The sequence below is a fragment of the Bradysia coprophila genome, unplaced genomic scaffold (assembly GCF_014529535.1).
Source record: "Bradysia coprophila strain Holo2 unplaced genomic scaffold, BU_Bcop_v1 contig_232, whole genome shotgun sequence".
In the NCBI taxonomy this organism is placed as follows: Eukaryota; Metazoa; Arthropoda; class Insecta; order Diptera; family Sciaridae; genus Bradysia; species Bradysia coprophila.
Genome location: NW_023503493.1, coordinates 2,173,231 through 2,193,969, shown reverse-complemented (window position 1 = coordinate 2,193,969; position 20,739 = coordinate 2,173,231). Strand labels below are relative to the sequence as shown.

General features: G+C 37.2%; 1 protein-coding gene across 1 annotated transcript; it reads right to left on the bottom strand.

The window, feature by feature from the left end:
- Positions 1–2,235: 2,235 nt before the first annotated feature.
- LOC119075910 (keratin-associated protein 19-2-like) lies at positions 2,236–6,012 on the bottom strand. Its single transcript, XM_037182494.1, has 3 exons — positions 5,866–6,012; positions 2,781–3,006; positions 2,236–2,724 (listed from the first exon to the last, which is right to left on the bottom strand). The coding sequence occupies exons 1-3, from the start codon at positions 5,875–5,877 to the stop codon at positions 2,348–2,350; spliced, it is 615 nt and encodes a 204-aa protein (XP_037038389.1). The 5' UTR covers positions 5,878–6,012; the 3' UTR covers positions 2,236–2,347.
- Between the last annotated feature and the right edge of the window lie 14,727 nt (positions 6,013–20,739).

Genomic DNA, 20,739 nt, shown 5'->3' with positions numbered 1-20,739 from the left:
CATAAACAAAATGACAGTTCGAATGAGAAAAGTTCTATTTTGTCCCCACGGGAGAGAAAGTGTTGCAGAAATGTCATTCGACTAGTAGTCAAGAAAACGCAATTTTCTCATGGCTTATTTAGGGGAGAAAATAAATCAAAACATTCCGCGCATTTGAAAACTCAATTTGTTAAATTGTAATACACACTCAATACTCAAGGTTCTGAAAGAACATTTTAAGACAGCCATGAAGGCGGGTGACACCGAAATTGATACAGTACAGATTAGGGGTGTGCGATGGATAAGGGATTGAAACTAGCGTAGTACACAAAATATTGTTATCATCCCTAGTTGTCAAAAATCGATTTTTAGACCCGTACGAAGTACTGGGGTCTTATAGGTTTACGCATACGTTTGTAACACGTCGAATTGGACTCCCTGAGTAAGGGGAAACCTATTGTGGTTGTCCAGAGATGCCAAATCAGCAAGAAAAAAATTGTCCGTCTGTCCGTCCGTCCGTCCGTCCGTCTGTCTGTCTGCACGATAACTTGAGTAAAACGCATCCGATTTTGAAAATTCTTTTTTTTCCCGTTTGGTAATGTCAAAAGACAGGCTAAGTTCGAAGATGAGTGATTTTGGATCGACCCCTCCTGAGCTGGGGCCCAATAAGTGCTTTACGGTTTTTCGAAGATATCTCCGGACATTTAAACGCTATACTCGTAAATGATACATCGAATGAAAGATATTTACAATACCGATCGACAAAAAAAAAGTTTATGGAAATCGGATGACCGACTTGTGAGTTAGACCCCTTGGTGTGAAACAGGCACAGGGCGGCAAGCAGTTTTTGCTTGTAGGTCGGCCAAATTTGAACATATTTCGTTCGTTTTAGCTTTATTAGATAGGTATTGACCGTACCAATCAGGGAATTTTTTTTTAATGAAATTATGTTCTCCGGAGCGTGAGCTAGGTCTCTTGGAGTGAGCTCTTATCTGGCTACTCGGCCGTACAGTGAACGTGGAGTATTTTGTCAATATCTCGAGTAAATTTTGACCGAATAAAAGGCGAATAAAGGACTTGCGTCACATTTACCCTTTAAGGGTTTTTTGACTGATATCACCACTTTTATAAGCATGTCAACAGCATTAAAAATCTTTATGGAAATTAAAAAAATTTTTTGAGAATTTAGTCTGAATTCCAAAATCTAGAAACCAACCTTTGAACACCTCACTCATATCGAAAATAACCCAAATCCATCGAAAAATCCGATGGAAGTTAGAAAGTGCCAGAGGAATCATCTGTCATCCCAAAATTTAGGAACCAACCTTTGAATTACTCATGTCGAAAATAACCCAAATCCATCGAAAAATCCGATGGAAGTTAGGAAGTGCCAGAAGAATCATCTGTCATCCCAAAATTTAGGAACCAACCTCTGAACACCTTACTCATGTCGAAAATAACCCAAATCCATCGAAAAATCCGATGGAAGTTAGGAAGTGCCAGAGGAATCATCTGTCATCCCAAAATTTAGGAACCAACCTTTGAACACCTTACTCATGTCGAAAATAACCAAAATCCATCGAAAAAAACAGACGGAAGGTAGGTAGTGCCAGAGGAATCATCTGTCATCCCAAAATTTAGGAACCAACCTTTGAACACCTTACTCATGTCGAAAATAACCAAAATCCATCGAAAAATCCGACGGAAGTTAGGTAGTGCCAGAGGAATCATCTGTCACCCCAAAATTTAGGAGCCAACCTTGGAACACCACACTCATGTCGAAAATAACCCAAATCCATTCAACACTTTGGCCGAAATATTACCGTGCTTTTTTGCCAAGATTTGTTATCGTTGTATGAGCTGTCATCACGAAAACCTCCACATTTGAAGTTTGTTAAGTTACTCAGTATTTATGCTAGTACCTGGTGCTATGGTCTGGAAATGTTTGCTCGAAATATTTTGGATAGATTATGTGAGGAGGTGCATCATGATACAAAAGACACAAAACAAAAAAGGATAGAGAGAGATAGCGTTAGAGTTAGCTCCACTTTTGGAATCAATTCAAAAGGAAAATATCATTTTCTCGCCTTGGAATGTTTGTTTAAAGAACAGTTATTTCGCACAACTTTTGCAGTAGGATTTCGTGTGTTTTCTTATCATGACGCGTGTAAAGATGGTATAGGTCGACGTAGTGTGAGTAGTGAATATTGGCCGTCAGAAGAAATGCGTTGACCATTTTGAAAGTAAGAAACGATATTGCTATGTACAAACAAATACAAAAATTTATTTTCCACATTCGATTCGTTCATAAATCGCTAAATTCATTCAATTCGACGTCTCGCAGTGTTTCAATTTTTTTTTTATCCTCTCAATATACATAACCACCATTCGCCGCATATCCGGTGTATGGCGAAGATCCGACCAAACCAGCCACTCTTGAATACGGATAGACACTGGAATATCCATCCGACGAGTAACCGAGACCAGAGTAACCACTTCCGAACGAATTGTAACCGCTTCCCAATGTTGAGTAGCCAGTTCCTAGACCTGAATATCCCAAACCTCCTCGATTGTAAATTCCAGAATATCCGCTTCGATAACCACCATTATATGCACTGTTGTATCCACCATTATAAATGCCATTGTATCCACCGGTGTATCCGCCGACTCCACCAACTCCACCAACTCCACTATAGCCTGAATAAGGACTCAATCCCGAATAGCCACCATAGCCTCCATTATAACCTTAAGTGTTACAATCGTTATACAGGGATTTGTGTCAATCCATTAAAATCGCTTACCACCAGTAGTGTAATGAACTCGATTGTACGATACGGGAGTACCGTATGCTCCATTCGCCAAACCAGCATATCCACCAAAACCATTGTCGTATCCTCCCAGTCCCGAAGAACCGTACCCATAGCCTAGACTGCTAATACCGCGTTTCTCTTGCTTCTTTTCGATACTTTTGCCGTTCGATTCGATTTCCACGGCACTGGCCAGTGTAACGAATAGCAAGAAAATAGCCTGGAATATTAAACCTCGATTTGAGTAAGGGAAAAAGCTCAACAGAACATTTTGGGACCAGGTAAGGCGAATGTCACGAATGTTTCTTAGTTTTGATGTGCTTTCTATAGCTTTCACCTTATTTTGATTTCCATTTAAAAACATTCCACTTTTCCGACCGATTCCAAAAGAAGCACAAAGCCATAGAAAGCTCTCCTAAGCTAACACAGCACGGTAGATAATAGTCACTGCTACTGACGTTACAGGTTAGGTTCATTTGATCGTAGATTCCGAAAAACTTTAATTGAACCAAGGCAGAGACAAGGATATTGTGGAATGAGGGAATTTATTTTTCATCGACGTAAAGCATTAGGGGCAAACCATTATGGTTAGTAAAGTTCGTGATTATGGCGATTTGGTAGACTATTGACAGAAAATATATGGGAGAAATGTCAAAATTTCACGAAAAAATGGTTTTTATCTAAAATTTAGACAGGACAGCCCACAAACGCGAAATATCCAGGACGGTCAGAAATGCAGTTTTTGATAACTGCAATAATTTTACCGAAGTGACTATTTGCAGACGCCTGCGAATAGTCCAAATATTATTTAAAATGCTAATCGCAGGCAAGCAGGACTTTCGAGTCAAGTAGCTTATGCTTCCTTTTACGAAATGTGGCAGAAGGAGGTTATGCACCCTTTTATACGAAGAGTATGCTCTCTCTTACGATATGTGAGACAAGAAGACTAGGCTCCCTTTTTACGAGATATGAAACAAATAGATTATGCTCCATTTTACGAAGTGTGACATAAGGAGACTATGCTTCTTTTTACGGAAATTACGACAAGTAAACTATGCTCCATTTTACATAAGCTTTTACTATTAACCTTATTGAAGTGGGTCGCGAAATAGTCCGTAAACGTTGAATGTAAAAAGCCGATATTTGGCATTTTCAAGAAGAACTGGACTATTTGCAGACCCCTGCGAATAGCATTTTCAAAAATATTGTGACTATTCGCCAGGTGCGAATAGCATCTATCTGCACGCTTTTATCTAGAGTCAAGTCTCCTCCATAATCGTACTTTGTGAATGCTCCCTTATCGTCATTCTGATAGAAATTCGAGGGGAAAATTAAGTGGAATTGTTGGAAACACAACTTTTTGTAGTAATGAATAAACCGAATGGTCTTAGGAACTTCGACGTTGAAACAGCTTCTGCACCAATAGAAATCTGTAGGTATCGAAGTGGTGGCTTTTGGTAAGCTCGGCCACGAGTTATCAAGTTTGGTGATGAGTTGAAACTTCATTTCAACTATGATTCGCTAGACTTATTCGTGTGCAAATCGGTATAGTGTTCGATAGAGCACTGTATCGAGTGCCACTGTCACCATGGCCTGATGAGAGATGGTATTTTTGAACTGCATATATTAATGCAAAATGTCGAAAGACGAACAATTTTCTCTCAGATCGAAACAATGGTCGTCTTATGTTCGATTGGACATTGTGTCTGTCTAATGACACGGATTCGTTGTTGATGTGCTGAATGCTTAGCATTCGATTCAACCACATATAATTCATGACTTAGTCATCTGGTGGTTGAAAATTCAACAAATGTATGTACATTGCACTTCGTATCTATAGAAAGATCAACCCAAGCCGCATATGTGTGGCTTATGATGATTTGAAAAAACTTTTTATTGTTCACGTTCATATGTGCAAACCTCTGCTTGCTTTCTTTTAGGTAATTATTGACGACAATAATAAACTCTGAAGGAAAAGATTCGGTATCAGCACAACTTAATGAACAATACTAAGAGGAGAAGAAGTAATAGATTCAAACATTCAGCTAATATTCTTGCCAGTTGAATATTGATTAATTAAGATCGAGTTGATTCGATATGTATCAAAGGTAATATAGAAATCCCAAGATTTGTTTGTTGGGACTGGGAAATAGTGATACACAGCAATGCCCTTTTTCGTAAGAAACCGAAAAGAAAATGTTCTCACTGTTTAATCGAGTCGTGTTTGTAAGAGCCTAGATGTCTCCGTAATAGTAGATTACGGTGGTTGCTGCGAAAGTAATTCATTAAACAAGGACACAGCTTTGTGATACGAGCGAACGTCCTTCGTAACAGTTAATTTGACGAGTGTTGAGTTTGTGTATCCGAGCCGAAGGCGAGGTACACAAAAACACTTGTCGAAATTCACTGTTACGAAGCACGTTGCTCAAAAACACACGAGTGAGTATGCAAGTTTCACAAAATTGGGTCCTTGTTTAATGAATTACTTTCGCAGCATCCAACGTAATCTGGTTTACTGTATGCTCAAGCGAAAATTGACTATTACACGGCTGTTCTGCACAAATTCTACACAAATTCAGTATCTCAGTAAGCAAAAACTGACAAAACACATCTACGACGATAATTAAAAAATTAACTCGGGTCAAGAATAACCTTACTGGGTTCAGCGGTCAATTTTTTTACCAAAAAAATTTAATTTTAGAATCCTTTTTTGCTCGATGCATTCAACAAAAAGTTAAAATGAAAATAAGGCAAACTTTACGTGAAAGAACTGTCAACGTGAAATAAACCCTAAATATACCTAATGTAATGGATCATTTTCGCAGGGGCTAAACAGTCGTGTTATAGTCAATTTTCGCATGGGGCAGGTAATAAAATATTTATCAACTGTCCGTTTCGGGGAAATTCAATTTTTTCAATTAAATTTTCTTAAAAAAAAATCGTTGCATTTTAGGGGTTAACTATAGAACCAATTTTTCTTAAAACAATATTTCTAAAACTTCTATCCCCCAATTGCATCTCGAAACACACTTCAATTGATTAAATGAAAGGGATGAAATCACTGCAGAAAATCACTAACCAAATTTTTCATTTTCGCACTAAAAATGAACTGTTCGATTGTAAATGAAGAAGTCCGACTGTTCGGTTTTAAAAAAAAAATTAGAATCAACAATTTGAGACTGATCAGAATACTGAAGCTAAACCGTCTAATGACAAATGTTTTTATACCAAACAATTTGTAAATTTGTTACAAAAATTATGTAATTATATGTGTGCCTGTGTAAAATAACAAATTGAATTTATTTTTTGTTTTGTTTGCTAAATCGCTTCCATAAAATACATATTTTACTCATACTTTTTGTCACCCCCACCATCTCGTTGATAATAATTTTTTCTAAAATAAAATTTTAAAAAAAAAACATTTTCTGTGAATATATCTCATCACATTACAATGAAGCTCTCTGTGTACTTTTATTGGCGAGAATAATTTTTTTGTTTTCACCATGTAATACATCGCGCAAAGTTTATTGTTTACGTGTAGCACTATTTCAGTCATTATCAATGCCTAGGTGAAACACTGCTGTGTATTGTCGTAGGTTGTTTTTTCGTTAAATAAATCAAACCGCAAAGATATATACATAGCAGTTACACACCGTGTTTAATGTTAACCTTAGCCGCAGCCACTTAACATCTTGTATCTTTTTGTGGCTTGGTCTGCGCAACAGTGTGCAACGATCAATTGGTTTTTTAAGTGCGTATGATTCATGTATCTACCTTAATACAAACAGAACCAGTGGTTGAATGACCCTGAATTTTTTTTATCTAATAAATTTCTTCAAGCCATCGATCCGGAATCGGCGTTTATTGTTTTACAAAATCAACATAATTGGCGATTTTCTTGTTGTCGTCTTTCTAGCGAATAGACTGGGAGCCATGGGCACATCATTGCCCCTTAAGGCTGGGATGAAATTTCAGGATGTATCCCACCACACTCATGTCGAAAATAACCCAAATCCGTCAAAAAATCCGATGGAAGTTAGGAAGTGCCAGAGGAATCATCTGTCATCCCAAATTTTAGGAACCAACTTTGGAACACCTCACTCATGTCGAAAATAACCCAAATCCATCAAAAAATCCGATGGAAGTTACGAAGTGCCAGAGGAATCATCTCTCATCCCAAAATTTAGGAACCAACCTTGGAACACCTTACTCATGTCGAAAATGACCCAAATCCATCAAAAAAACCGATTGAAGTTAGAAGTGCCAGAGGAATCGTCTGTCATCCCAAAATTTAGGAACCAACCTTGGAAGACCTCACTCATCTCGAAAATAGCCCAAATCCATCGATGGAAGTTAGGTAGTGCCAGAGGAATCATCTGTCATCCCAAAAGTTAGGAACCAATCTTGGAAGACCTTACTCATGTCGAAAATAGCCCAAATCCATCAAAAAATCCGATGGAAGTTAGGAAGTGCCAGAGGAATCATCTGTCATCCCAAAATTTAGGAACCAATCTTGGAAGACCTCACTCATGTAGAAAATAACCCAAATCCATCAAAAAATCCGATGGAAGTTAGGAAGTGCCAGAGGAATCATCTGTCATCCCAAAAGTTAGGAACCAACATTGGAACAACTCACTCATGTAGAAAATAACCCAAATCCATTGAAAAATCCGATGGAAGTTAGGAAGTGCCAGAGCAATCATCTGTCATCTCAAAATGTAAGAACCATCCTAGTGGAAGTTTTTACTTCAACAAGAAACACATCCCAAAACAACACACACCTTTCACCACATTAACATCCATATCATGCACCAAAATATACCACACACACACATCCAAATTGGCTTTTATATGGAGTTTGTTCTAAGAGTATTGGCTTTTCAGTTCGGGGAAGCCATAAAGAGAGGAGGTGTATGGGTTGCGACTTTGTGGAACTTTTGTTTGTTTGTTTGGTTATGTTGTCTGTGGATGACGTTTGACATTGCGATGTTGCACTTGGACCAATAAGACCAATAAGGATATGGACGATTTTTCACTTTACATCAATTTCGGGTTTCGCACCTTCTTATGATTATGAACTTCAAGATGAGGTTCCACCATCTTTAGATGGAAAGTGCCTTAACGACTTTTTATCGAAAACAGGTAAATTTCGATGATAGAAGTTGTAACGTCAGGGAGTACAGAACAAAAGAACTTTGATCTGGTTTTAATAGTCGGATTACCTCTCGGTCTATAAGAGCATTAGTTTGAGCGGTGGACAATAATAATAATTGTCGCAAAAAAGTTAACGAAAAACTTCTTCTTTTTTACAAAAAATTCGATCAACCATATCGAGAGGCATTTATTTCCTTGTTACAGTTTTTCTGCGTAAATTTTCAAATTGTTGCTGTTCTAAATCAATTTTCAATATCAAGAAAATCGATTTGATCTATGTGTAATAATTGCGATCACCTGGATTCAGTCACGACACATTAGAGCCGTGATTTTAACGGGACTAGGGTCTGTTTCTTGAATGTATTTACATCGACAGCTCATGTCTGGTTTTATTATGTCGAGATTTAAGTGTTAGGAGAACTTTTACTCGAGCCGCACAGGGTCGTATGATGTGTCAGTAGAAAAATAATTGCATGTATGTACTTCCGGGGAAAAAAGGGTCTTGTTGGGATCAAAATTCATCTACACTGAGATAAGGACAGTTGAAATTTTCAACCGAAAAAGACTGAAAACTCACAATTTTCTTTAAGATATTTCTCGAGGTAGACAAGCCGTATAGGATCATGTGGGGTGTCATTAGAAAGGTAATTTTATGTTGTTTCAGGGCAATTAGGGTCTTATGGGGGTTCGGAAGCATCTCCGATGAAATATGAGAAGTTGAGTGTAAGTGCTCATATTTCATCGTAGATGCTTCCAAACCCCATATTCCTCTACTTGTCCGGAAACAACATATAATTACCTTTCTAAAGACACCTCACACGACCATGTACGTTTCGTGTACCTCGAGAAATTTCTGGAAGAAAATGGAAAAATTTTCGGTTTATAATCACCTCCGACCAGCCACACAAGCTTCGAGAATTTTTTTTTTAAATACATTTCTGAGAACACCCACAAAATTCCACTAGAAAATGCTTTCGATATCGGTCGGCTCACAATAGGCCGAGGATTGGTACGCTTACCCTATCATCATCTGTTATCGAGAAAAACTTCAAAAATAAACGAAAAGCTGTGACTGATGTTGAATTATACAGCAGAATCGATGTTCAAAACAAATAAAGTAAAAGATTTGAAATCGATCTATCGAAAACATTTCGATCGAATGAAGTACTAGATCCGATAATAATACTTCACAGTAAAGAAAAGGAAAATCGCTTAATATTGAATATTGAATATTTTTAAACCGCATCCAGAACACTGTGTCCCTTGCCATATGCATTATGATAGATTTTTCAGCAAAAGGTGTACACAACTCATTACGCGTCATATTATGTTACACGTAAGTTTTTCGGATGGATGGTTGCTAAATCACTTCAAAACACATAATACATGTCAGATAAGAACAATGTGTCATTGTTCACGTACAATTAAAGAATTTTTAACATTTTCAAATTTCGATAATAAATTTTTGTGTAAAAGGTAACTTGTTTGTGTACTTACCGTATTAGGCCTGCTCTGAATACGGGGAGTGTGGGATATTGGGCTGAATATGTGTTTTTCTGGTCAGAGCAGGCCTATTACCGTATATAATGTACAGAAGGCTAATTTAAAACGCAATTTCGCATGAAACTGACTTTAAGTCAGTTTCATGCGAAATTGCGTTTTCAATTGATTGTCTGATTAAAATAAAAAACAAACTCGCACGACACTTTGTCATGTGCAGTGTTTATCAGGTGGCCGAGACCAAAAATCTGGGTTTTCCACATCGTCACTAGGAGACATTTAAAGGAGATGCATATGGACCTATAATTGTCTAAAATATTCAACGGAAATCAGCGTTACTTTGTCAATGAAATATACTCGGGGTACAGCTACAGCCTATACCGTATAGGTCAGGAGTCGTAAAAACCAACAAGCTCTTCTGAGGCATTTGATCCTAAAACGATATTTAAAATTTTTCGGTCGACCTTTACAGGTAAGGACAATCAAATTTTGCCCCAAATTTGCTTCAGCTGATTCACTCATACTAGAGGTATTCGTCGGCGCATGATGCCTGAAGCACTTAAAACGATCGTTAGGCTAAAATGTTCCACATAAATGTGCAGAGGGTATTCACCTAATCAACATTCGAACGACTCTACTTGAAAAGGGAGAAGTTATTTGAGTTGTACCGAGTGTGGAATCGGCACGCCGATATCTAATATTTCTTCGGAGACCTTTTCAAGGAACGTCGCCTTCAAATGATGATTAGGCAAATATCGTCTGTACATTCGTGTGAAGCATTTTATGCTTGGAAAACCTCGCCTTTAGCCTACACATCAGTTTAAATGCTTCAAACACCGTGTAGCCGGCTCACATCTCTTACTCATACAAAAAAAATTGGCTACGCATGTTGGTTGATAGAGTGTTTAAAGAGAATGTCAAAAACAGTGAGCCCCCATCGAACTCAGTTAAATTAACTGGTTTGTTCGTAGTCAATTAGACTTTTACATACAAATTTTGACATATCCACTCCATCCATCGTGACCTGTTGAATTATTTTCCTATTTCTCTCTTTTTCAGCTCTTTTAACACTCCATATGGTTCTAGTCTGTGTTGTTAAATCCGTCTAAGCACTTCTAACCAGTTTTGTGTGAGAGTGTGCGAACCAGCTGAGAATCAACTGAAGCAAAATCAAGGTTTTATATGAGATGGGGCCGTTATCGCAAAAATCCACTGAACTTTGCTGTAAGTTTCATACAAAATTGTAGCGCAATTTCAGTTCAGTTGAAATTTCGTTCTGAAATGCAGTTAGAGTAACCGATAGCCGCCATGTTTTTTTGCTGTGAAAGGAAAGGATAGCTATCGCCGTATTCTCGTCATATACAACCTTGGCTTTTTGCGCTGTTCCTTCGGTATGTTGCAGCGTTTTTATTTCTCAATGTGTGGCGTTGTTAGAGTGATTAGTGCGACTTAATTTACAAAGTGTACGCAGCAATAAAACGCAACCAGATTATACTAAGAAATTTTCAAATTACACCACAGCACTCCGTGTAAAATGTAGCTTATGTCAGAAATGCGATGACACGAGAAGGCCGTCGTACAGAAATTAAGATGTAAATCTCTACGTTGAACCAAAACACGTCTGCAATCAAATGTTTGTTTGCTCCGCATGAATCCAACACATAACATAAACGAACATATTTTAATGCAATTAAGTACTATGTGTGCTGTTGTTGGTTGGATCATCCAGTTTTAGTTTTAAGTTTAATTAAATTACATTTCATTGGTTAATGTGTGTCTCTAGTCTCTAGAAAGTCATATAATGATGATGAGTCATGGTCATCAATCATTTCACAGACTTGTTTGCAGTAACATTACAACAGAGTTATGGTAATATTATCGCTAAAGCGTTACTGTATCACGCCTTTAGGTTCCTTGAAATTCTTATTATTATTTTGTTACTTCTTATGAGAAATTTACCGATCCAGGTTCGATTGGAAAAGCAATTTCCAACATTTAACAAGTGAAGTAGTAGATTAAATTGGAAAGTAATTCATTTCATGAGGTAACAATTTTGTGATAAAAACAAACTCACAAGTGTTTGAGCAACAAGCTTCGGTATCTGGTGTCTTTTACTTATCAATGATAGAGTTTGTACATCCGAGTCGAGGATGAGGCATGGAACTACACTTATCTAAAAGACTATCGAAGTGACTACTTGCGCATGAATACCAATTGAATACAAAACCTATTCACATAGGTGTTACTCTTTGATGTTAGATAAACATTCACAAGTATCGGAAATAACAATATTTACCGGAAGAGGTTGTATGTATATCATCGGTTTACAACATATAACTTGAAGAACTTATGTTCCATTTTACAACATGGAGCATGAGGAACTTATGACGAACTTATGATCGCTTTTACAACATGGAACTTAAGAAGTTTATGTTCCTTTGCACAACAAGTAACATAAGGAGCCTACGTTTCCTTTTAAAACATAAAGCATTAATAACTTATGTTTCCTTTTACAGCATGAAACAAGAGTAGCTTGAGTTTCCTTTTACAACATAGAGAATAAGAAGCTTTTTTTCTACAATATGCCACATAATAAGCCTACGTTTTTTTTTACAACATGACACTTAAGAAACTTCTGCTTCATTTTACAACATGCAACTTAAGAAGCTTATGCTTACCTTTATAACATGTAACATAATTAACTTATGCTTCCTTCTACAAAATGAAACATGAGGAACTTATGTTCACTTTTACAGCATGTAACATAAGAAGCTTTAGTTTCCTTTTACAACATAGAGTATATGAAGCTTATGCTTTCTTTTACAACATGAAGCATTACGAACTTATTCTCCCTTTTACAACATGTGACATAAGAAGCCCATGCTTCCTTTTACAACATGAAACATGAGATGCTTGTGTTTTGTTTTATAACATGTAACGTAATGATCCTACGTTTCCTTTTACAACATGGAACATGAGTCACTTATGCTTCCTTTCACAACATGGTACATAATGAACCCATGCTTCCTTTTACAACATGGAGTATGAAGAACTTATGCTACCTTTTACAACATGTGACATAAGAAGCCCATGCTTTCTTCTACAACAAGGAACATGAGAAGCTTATGCTATCTTATACAACATGAAACATAAGTAGCCTACATTTCCTTTTACAACGTGGAAATTAAGGAGCTTATGCTCTCTTTTACAACATGAAGCTTAAGAAACTTATGTTTCCTTTTACAACATGGAGCTTTAGTTTGCTTTACAACATAGAGAATAAGAAGCTTTCTTCTACAATATGACACATAATGAGCCTACGTTTTCTTTTACAACATGGAACTTAACGGACTTCTGCTGCATTTTACAACATGCAACTTAAGAAGCTTATGCTTACCTTTACAACATGGAATATAATTAACTTATGTTCACTTTTACATCATGTAACAAAGAAGCTTTAGTTTCCTTTTACAACATAGAGTATAAGAAGCTTATGCTTTCTTTTACCACATGGAGCATGATAAACTTATATATCTATCTTTCACAACATGGAACATGAGGAATTTATACTCTCTTTTATAACATAGAGTATAAGAAGCTTATGCTTTCTTTTACAACATGGAACATGAGTAAGTTATGCTCCCTTTTACAACATGAAGTTAGGAACTTACGTTCCCTTTTACAACATGGAACATAATGATCCAATGCTTCCTTTTACAACATCGAACATGGGAAGCTAGTGCTCTCTTTCACAACAAGGAGCATGAGGAATTTATACTATCTTCTACAACATGTCACTTAAGGAGGTTATGCTTCCTTTTACAACATGGAACATGAGTCACTTATGCTTCCGTTCACAACATGGTACATAATGAACCCATGCTTTCTTTTACAACATGAAGCATGAAGAACTTATGCTACCTTTTACAACATGTGACATAAGAAGCCCATGCTTTCTTCTACAACAAGGAACATGAGAAGCTTATGCTATCTTATACAACATGGAACATAAGTAGCCTACATTTCCTTTTACAACGTGGAACTTAAGGAGCTTATGCTCTCTTTTACAACATGAAGCTTAAGAAGCTTATGCTTCCTTTTACAACATGTAGCATGAGAAACTAATGTTTCCTTTTACAACATGGAGCTTTAGTTTGCTTTACAACATAGAGAATAAGAAGCTTTCTTCTACAATATGTCATATAAGTAGCCTACGTTTTCTTTTACAACATGGAACTTAACGGACTTCTGCTGCATTTTACAACATGCAACTTAAGAAGCTTATGCTTACCTTTATAACATGGAATATAATTAACTTATGTTCACTTTTACAGCATGTAACAAAGAAGCTTTAGTTTCCTTTTACCACATAGAGTATAAGAAGCTTATGCTTCCTTTTACCACATGGAGCATGAGAAACTTATATATCTATCTTTCACAACATGTAACATGAGGAATTTATACTCTCTTTTATACCATAGAACTTAAGAAGCTTATGCTTTCTTTTACAACATGGAACATGAGGAAGTTATGCTTCCTTTTACAACATGGAGTTAGGAACTTACGTTCCCTTTTACAACATGGGACATAATGATCCAATGCTTCCTTTTACAACATCGAACATGGGAAGCTTGTGCTCTCTTTCACAACAAGGAGCATGAGGAATTTATACTATCGTCTACAACATGTCACTTAAGGAGCTTATGCTTCCTTTTACAACGTGGAACATGAGTCACTTATGCTTCCTTTCACAACATGGTACTTAATGAACCCATGCTTCCTTTTACAACATGAAGCATAAAGAACTTATGCTACCTTTTACAACATGTGACATAAGAAGCCCATGCTTTCTTCTACAACAAGGAATATGAGAAGCTTATGCTATCTTATACAACATGAAACATAAGTAGCCTACATTTCCTTTACAACGTGGAACTTAAGGAGCTTATGCTCTCTTTTACAACATGAAGCTTAAGAAGCTTATGCTTACCTTTACAACATGGAATATAATTAACTTATGTTCACTTTTACAGCATGTAACAAAGAAGCTTTAGTTTCCTTTTACAACATAGAGTATAAGAAGCTTATGCTTTCTTTTACCACATGGAGCATGATAAACTTATATATCTATCTTTCACAACATGGAACATGAGGAATTTATACTCTCTTTTATAACATAGAGTATAAGAAGCTTATGCTTTCTTTTACACCATGGAACATGAGTAAGTTATGCTCCCTTTTACAACATGAAGTTAGGAACTTACGTTCCCTTTTACAACATGGAACATAATGATCCAACGCTTCCTTTTACAACATCGAACATGGGAAGCTAGTGCTCTCTTTCACAACAAGGAGCATGAGGAATTTATACTATCTTCTACAACATGTCACTTAAGGAGGTTATGCTTCCTTTTACAACATGGAACATGAGTCACTTATGCTTCCGTTCACAACATGGTACATAATGAACCCATGCTTTCTTTTACAACATGAAGCATGAAGAACTTATGCTACCTTTTACAACATGTGACATAAGAAGCCCATGCTTTCTTCTACAACAAGGAACATGAGAAGCTTATGCTATCTTATACAACATGGAACATAAGTAGCCTACATTTCCTTTTACAACGTGGAACTTAAGTAGCTTATGCTCTCTTTTACAACATGAAGCTTAAGAAGCTTATGCTTCCTTTTACAACATGTAGCATGAGAAACTAATGTTTCCTTTTACAACATGGAGCTGTAGTTTGCTTTACAACATAGAGAATAAGAAGCTTTCTTCTACAGACACATAATGAGCCTACGTTTTCTTTTACAACATGGAACTTAACGGACTTCTGCTGCATTTTACAACATGCAACTTAAGAAGCTTATGCTTACCTTTACAACATGGAATATAATTAACTTATGTTCACTTTTACAGCATGTAACAAAGAAGCTTTAGTTTCCTTTTACAACATAAAGTATAAGAAGTTTATGCTTTCTTTTACAACATGGAACATGAGTAAGTTATGCTCCCTTTTACAACATGAAGTTAGGAAGTTACGTTCCCTTTTACAACATGGAACATAATGATCCAATGCTTCCTTTTACAACATCGAACATGGGAAGCTAGTGCTCTCTTTCACAACAAGGAGCATGAGGAATTTATACTATCTTCTACAACATGTCACTTAAGGAGGTTATGCTTCCTTTTACAACATGGAACATGAGTCACTTATGCTTCCGTTCACAACATGGTACATAATGAACCCATGCTTTCTTTTACAACATGAAGCATGAAGAACTTATGCTACCTTTTACAACATGTGACATAAGAAGCCCATGCTTTCTTCTACAACAAGGAACATGAGAAGCTTATGCTATCTTATACAACATGAAACATAAGTAGCCTACATTTCCTTTTACAACGTGGAACTTAAGGAGCTTATGCTCTCTTTTACAACATGAAGCTTAAGAAGCTTATGCTTCCTTTTACAACATGTAGCATGAGAAACTTATGTTTCCTTTTACAACATGGAGCTTTAGTTTGCTTTACAACATAGATAATAAGAAGCTTTCTTCTACAATATGACACATAATGAGCCTACGTTTTCTTTTACAACATGGAACTTAACGGACTTCTGCTGCATTTTACAACATGCAACTTAAGAAGCTTATGCTTACCTTTATAACATGGAATATAATTAACTTATGTTCACTTTTACAGCATGTAACAAAGAAGCTTTAGTTTCCTTTTACCACATAGAGTATAAGAAGCTTATGCTTCCTTTTACCACATGGAGCATGAGAAACTTATATATCTATCTTTCACAACATGTAACATGAGGAATTTATACTCTCTTTTATAACATGGAACTTAAGAAGCTTATGCTTTCTTTTACAACATGGAACATGAGTAAGTTATGCTCCCTTTTACAACATGAAGTTAGGAACTTACGTTCCCTTTTACAACATGGGACATAATGATCCAATGCTTCCTTTTACAACATCGAACATGGGAAGCTTGTGCTATCTTTCACAACAAGGAGCATGAGGAATTTATACTATCTTCTACAACATGTCACTTGTCACTTAAGGAGCTTATGCTTTCTTTTACAACGTGGAACATGAGTCACTTATGCTTCCTTTCACAACATGGTACTTAATGAACCCATGCTTCCTTTTACAACATGAAGCATAAAGAACTTATGCTACCTTTTACAACATGTGACATAAGAAGCCCATGCTTTCTTCTACAACAAGGAACATGAGAAGCTTATGCTATCTTATACAACATGGAACATAAGTAGCCTACATTTCCTTTTACAACATGAAGCTAAGAAGCTTATGCTCTCTTTTACAACATGAAGCTTAAGAAGCTTATGCTTCCTTTTACGTCATGAAACAAAAAGAGCTTTAGTTTGCTTTACAACATAGAGAATAAGAAGCTTTCTTCTACAATATGTCACATAAGTAGCCTACGTTTTCTTTTACAACATGGAACTTAACGGACTTCTGCTGCATTTTACAACATGCAACTTAAGAAGCTTATGCTTACCTTTATAACATGGAATATAATTAACTTATGTTCACTTTTACAGCATGTAACAAAAAAGCTTTAGTTTCCTTTTACAACATAGAGTATAAGAAGCTTATGCTTTCTTTTACCACATGGAGCATGAGTAAGTTATATATCTATCTTTCACAACATGTAACATGAGGAATTTATACTCTCTTTTATAACATGGAACTTAAGAAGCTTATGCTTTCTTTTACAACATGGAACATGAGTAAGTTATGCTCCCTTTTACAACATGAAGTTAGGAACTTACGTTCCCTTTTACAACATGGAACATAATGATCCAATGCTTCCTTTTACAACATCGAACATGGGAAGCTTGTGCTCTCTTTCACAACAAGAAGCATGAGGAATTTATACTATCTTCTACAACATGTCACTTGTCACTTAAGGAGCTTATGCTTCCTTTTACAACATGGAACATGGGGAGGTTATGCTACCTTTTACAACATGTGCAATAAGAAGCCCATGCTTTCTTTAAGAATATGGAACATGTGAAGGTTATGCTTCCTTTTACAACATAGAGCATGATGAACTTATGTTTCTTTACAACATGGGACATAAGTAGCCCATACTTCCTTTTACAACATGGAACCTAATGAGCCTACGTTTCCTGTTACAACATGGGTCTGTAGAATCTTATGCTCTGTTTTTTTTTTTTTTTTTTTTTTTTTCAAACATTTATTTGTCAATCGGTTTAACAACTTACAAAATTATAAACTATGCTGACAAAGACATACAATAAAGTTAGTTTACGAATTAACTGATAATTGACCGCGTAATTCGTCGTCACGTGATGGATCTGATCCTCAAACGAAAATCTGAGCGAGAGCTACTGCTGTTATAGACATGAGCCACATTTTCGAATTCTCTGCAAATGGAGGATACTGGTTCATGAAAACCATAGTCGGTTCTATGGTAGGGAACTCGAAAAGTATCAATCCGACGGAGGCCGTACGCATGCTCAGGTTTGTAGCGTTGCGATTCAAACATTGCAGTAAGTACCGGGGCGTCAATTTTGCGATTCAGCACATCGCAGAGGAAGAAAATTCGGCTCTGCGTTCGACGAATAGAAAGCCGTTCTAAATCCAAAATTTTACGTCGGTCATCATACGGTGGGAGTCGATATTGACTGTCGCGCCTGACCGATCGCCTTAAAGCGAACATAACGAATTTCTTTTGAACCGATTCGATACGGTCGCTATGCGATTGTGACGAAGGACTCCACACTACTGCAGCATATTCAAGATGTGATCTAACATGTGCATTGAAAATGCTGGACAAAGACTTGAGATCGCTGAAATCCGCGCAGATCCTCTTTAGGAACCCCAACATCGAATATGCCTTTGCTATCTTGTTGTCGATGTGGGCTTTGAAGCTGAGTTGCGGATCCATCAGAACTCCAAGGTCCGAAATTTCTTCCACTCTCATGAGATCAGATCCATCAATGGAGTAATCGAAGACAATCGGCGTTTTAACACGATAAAAAGACATCGCCTTACATTTGCTGACGTTAATCGACATGTGATTTTTGACACACCACTCAGAAACTGCGTCGATATCTGTCTGAAGATCAACGGCGTCAGCGAGATTGTTAATCGCATGGTAGAGCTTCAAGTCGTCGGCGAAAAGATTACACCTGGCTCTCTTGATGACTCGCGTTACGTCATTGAAATACAAAATAAAGAGCAATGGACCAAGATGGCTTCCTTGTGGAAGTCCGGACGTCACTGCAAAACACTCAGACCTGTAGTCGTGAATCTTAACACACTGCTCCCTGTCACGGAGGTAGGATTCCATCCATTCAAGTAAGCATGGCTGGAAGCCGAGCTCTTTCAACTTAATTAACAAACAGCTATGACTAACTTGATCGAAGGCCTTCCGAATGTCCGTGTAAACTGCATCAACTTGTGATCTACATTCGATCACGTTCAACGTATAACTGACGAATTCCATCAGATTGGTCGATGTCGAACGTCCTTTGAGAAAACCATGCTGTTTGCGTGACAACTTTCCATGAAGCTGTCTAGTCAACCGATTACAAATCAGCATCTCGAATATCTTGCCAATAGTGGGAAGGATTGCCACTCCTCGATAGTTCTCGACATCATTCCGAGAACCGCTTTTGTGGATAGGAGTGAGGTATGATGATTTCCATCGCTTCGGAAACAATCTTTTGTTCAATGATAAGTTGAAAATACGGTGGATCGGAATACACAACGATTGCGCACATGATCTTAACAGCAGAGGTGATACGTCGTCGGGACCGCTTCCTTTGCTCACGTCAAGTTTCCGGAGCGCTTCCAAGACTTCGCATTCAGATAGCGAATGACTACTAATGTTGGCGATCTTATCAACTCCAAAATCGGACGATGGAGTAACATCTGGCACGTACACCGATCGGAAAAATTTCCCGAACAATTCACAGACAGACTTGGCGTCATTGGCGATCTCTTCTTTCAAGAACATCGACGCAGGATAGCCCTTAGTTTTCTTCTTGGATCCGACGTATTTCCAGAAATTACGAGGATTGTGCGTCAGGTCGTTCTGCAAAGCTTTCATGTATGCATCGTAAGCCATACTTTGTTTACGTTGAAACTCTTTGTTTAAAGCAAGATACGTCAGCCGATCGGACAGGCTATGATGAGGCTTCGATAACTTTTTATGGGCTCTGTTTTTGCGTTTTTTCAAGTTGATAACAGTCCCTGTGTTTTACAACATGAAGCATGAGGAACTTATGAAACGAAAGAAGCTTCAGTTTTCTTTTACATCATAGATGATGAGAAGTTTACTCTCCCTTTTACAACATGGAGCTTATGCTTCTTTCTTCCCAAATAGATTATCTAAAAGATGGTAGTTATTGACGACCGTTTTCTACCGTAACCAACCACACGAAAGAGGTTTCAATCGTTTCAGCAATACAATTTTTTCTCAAATGAAAATTTCTCACATTTTTAATCAAATTACAAATTGCATACGATATCGTGAAATGAATGGATTGTGATGAGACGCACTTAAAAAAAATGATTATTTTCCAGAATTCTTGGTTGATTTGATCGGGTACAAGGTTTTGTGTTATTGTGAGAGAAAAAAAAAACAATTTTGATGTGACGTTGATTAAACCATTTTTGAGGCGTCGTTGAAGCTATGAAAATGAAGGTCGTCGAAGCTATAATTTTCTGCTATATTACTCTACTGTCACCATTCACCACTCACATTGTGGGATTTTCCTGCTATCACGCATGCAGTGATGATAGTGACATTGTATGTGGTGCTTTACAATCGTGATATTCTTCTATATCTTTAACCTTTAACGGACGGCAAGCATATCACCACCAAACGAATTTATCGAATCGCATTTACTTTTCGTCGATCCTGTCGACGTCAAACGTAAGAGATTTTAAGTACTGACATCACACGAGCATATCGATCTAGCCGGTAAAATTGTGCCATTTCCAGCACCAATCCAATTCTGTCGATCTGTTGTGCACAAAAATGTGCTTCGTCTACATATAAGAGCGTTGGTCCAATTTGCTGCGACTGACGATGATAAAAGGTTGACAAAAACGACTTTCGACTCTCCAAAGGTCAAATACGTCACACCGGTCATTGGATCATATTTCGTAACTGACTTAGTGCCACCGTACGCGGCCAAAGTGAAATGTCTGTAGGCGAAGTACTTTTTCGGGAACTGTAAGTGACCATTGGCTGTGCCCCAGATCAATGACTCTCCACTCG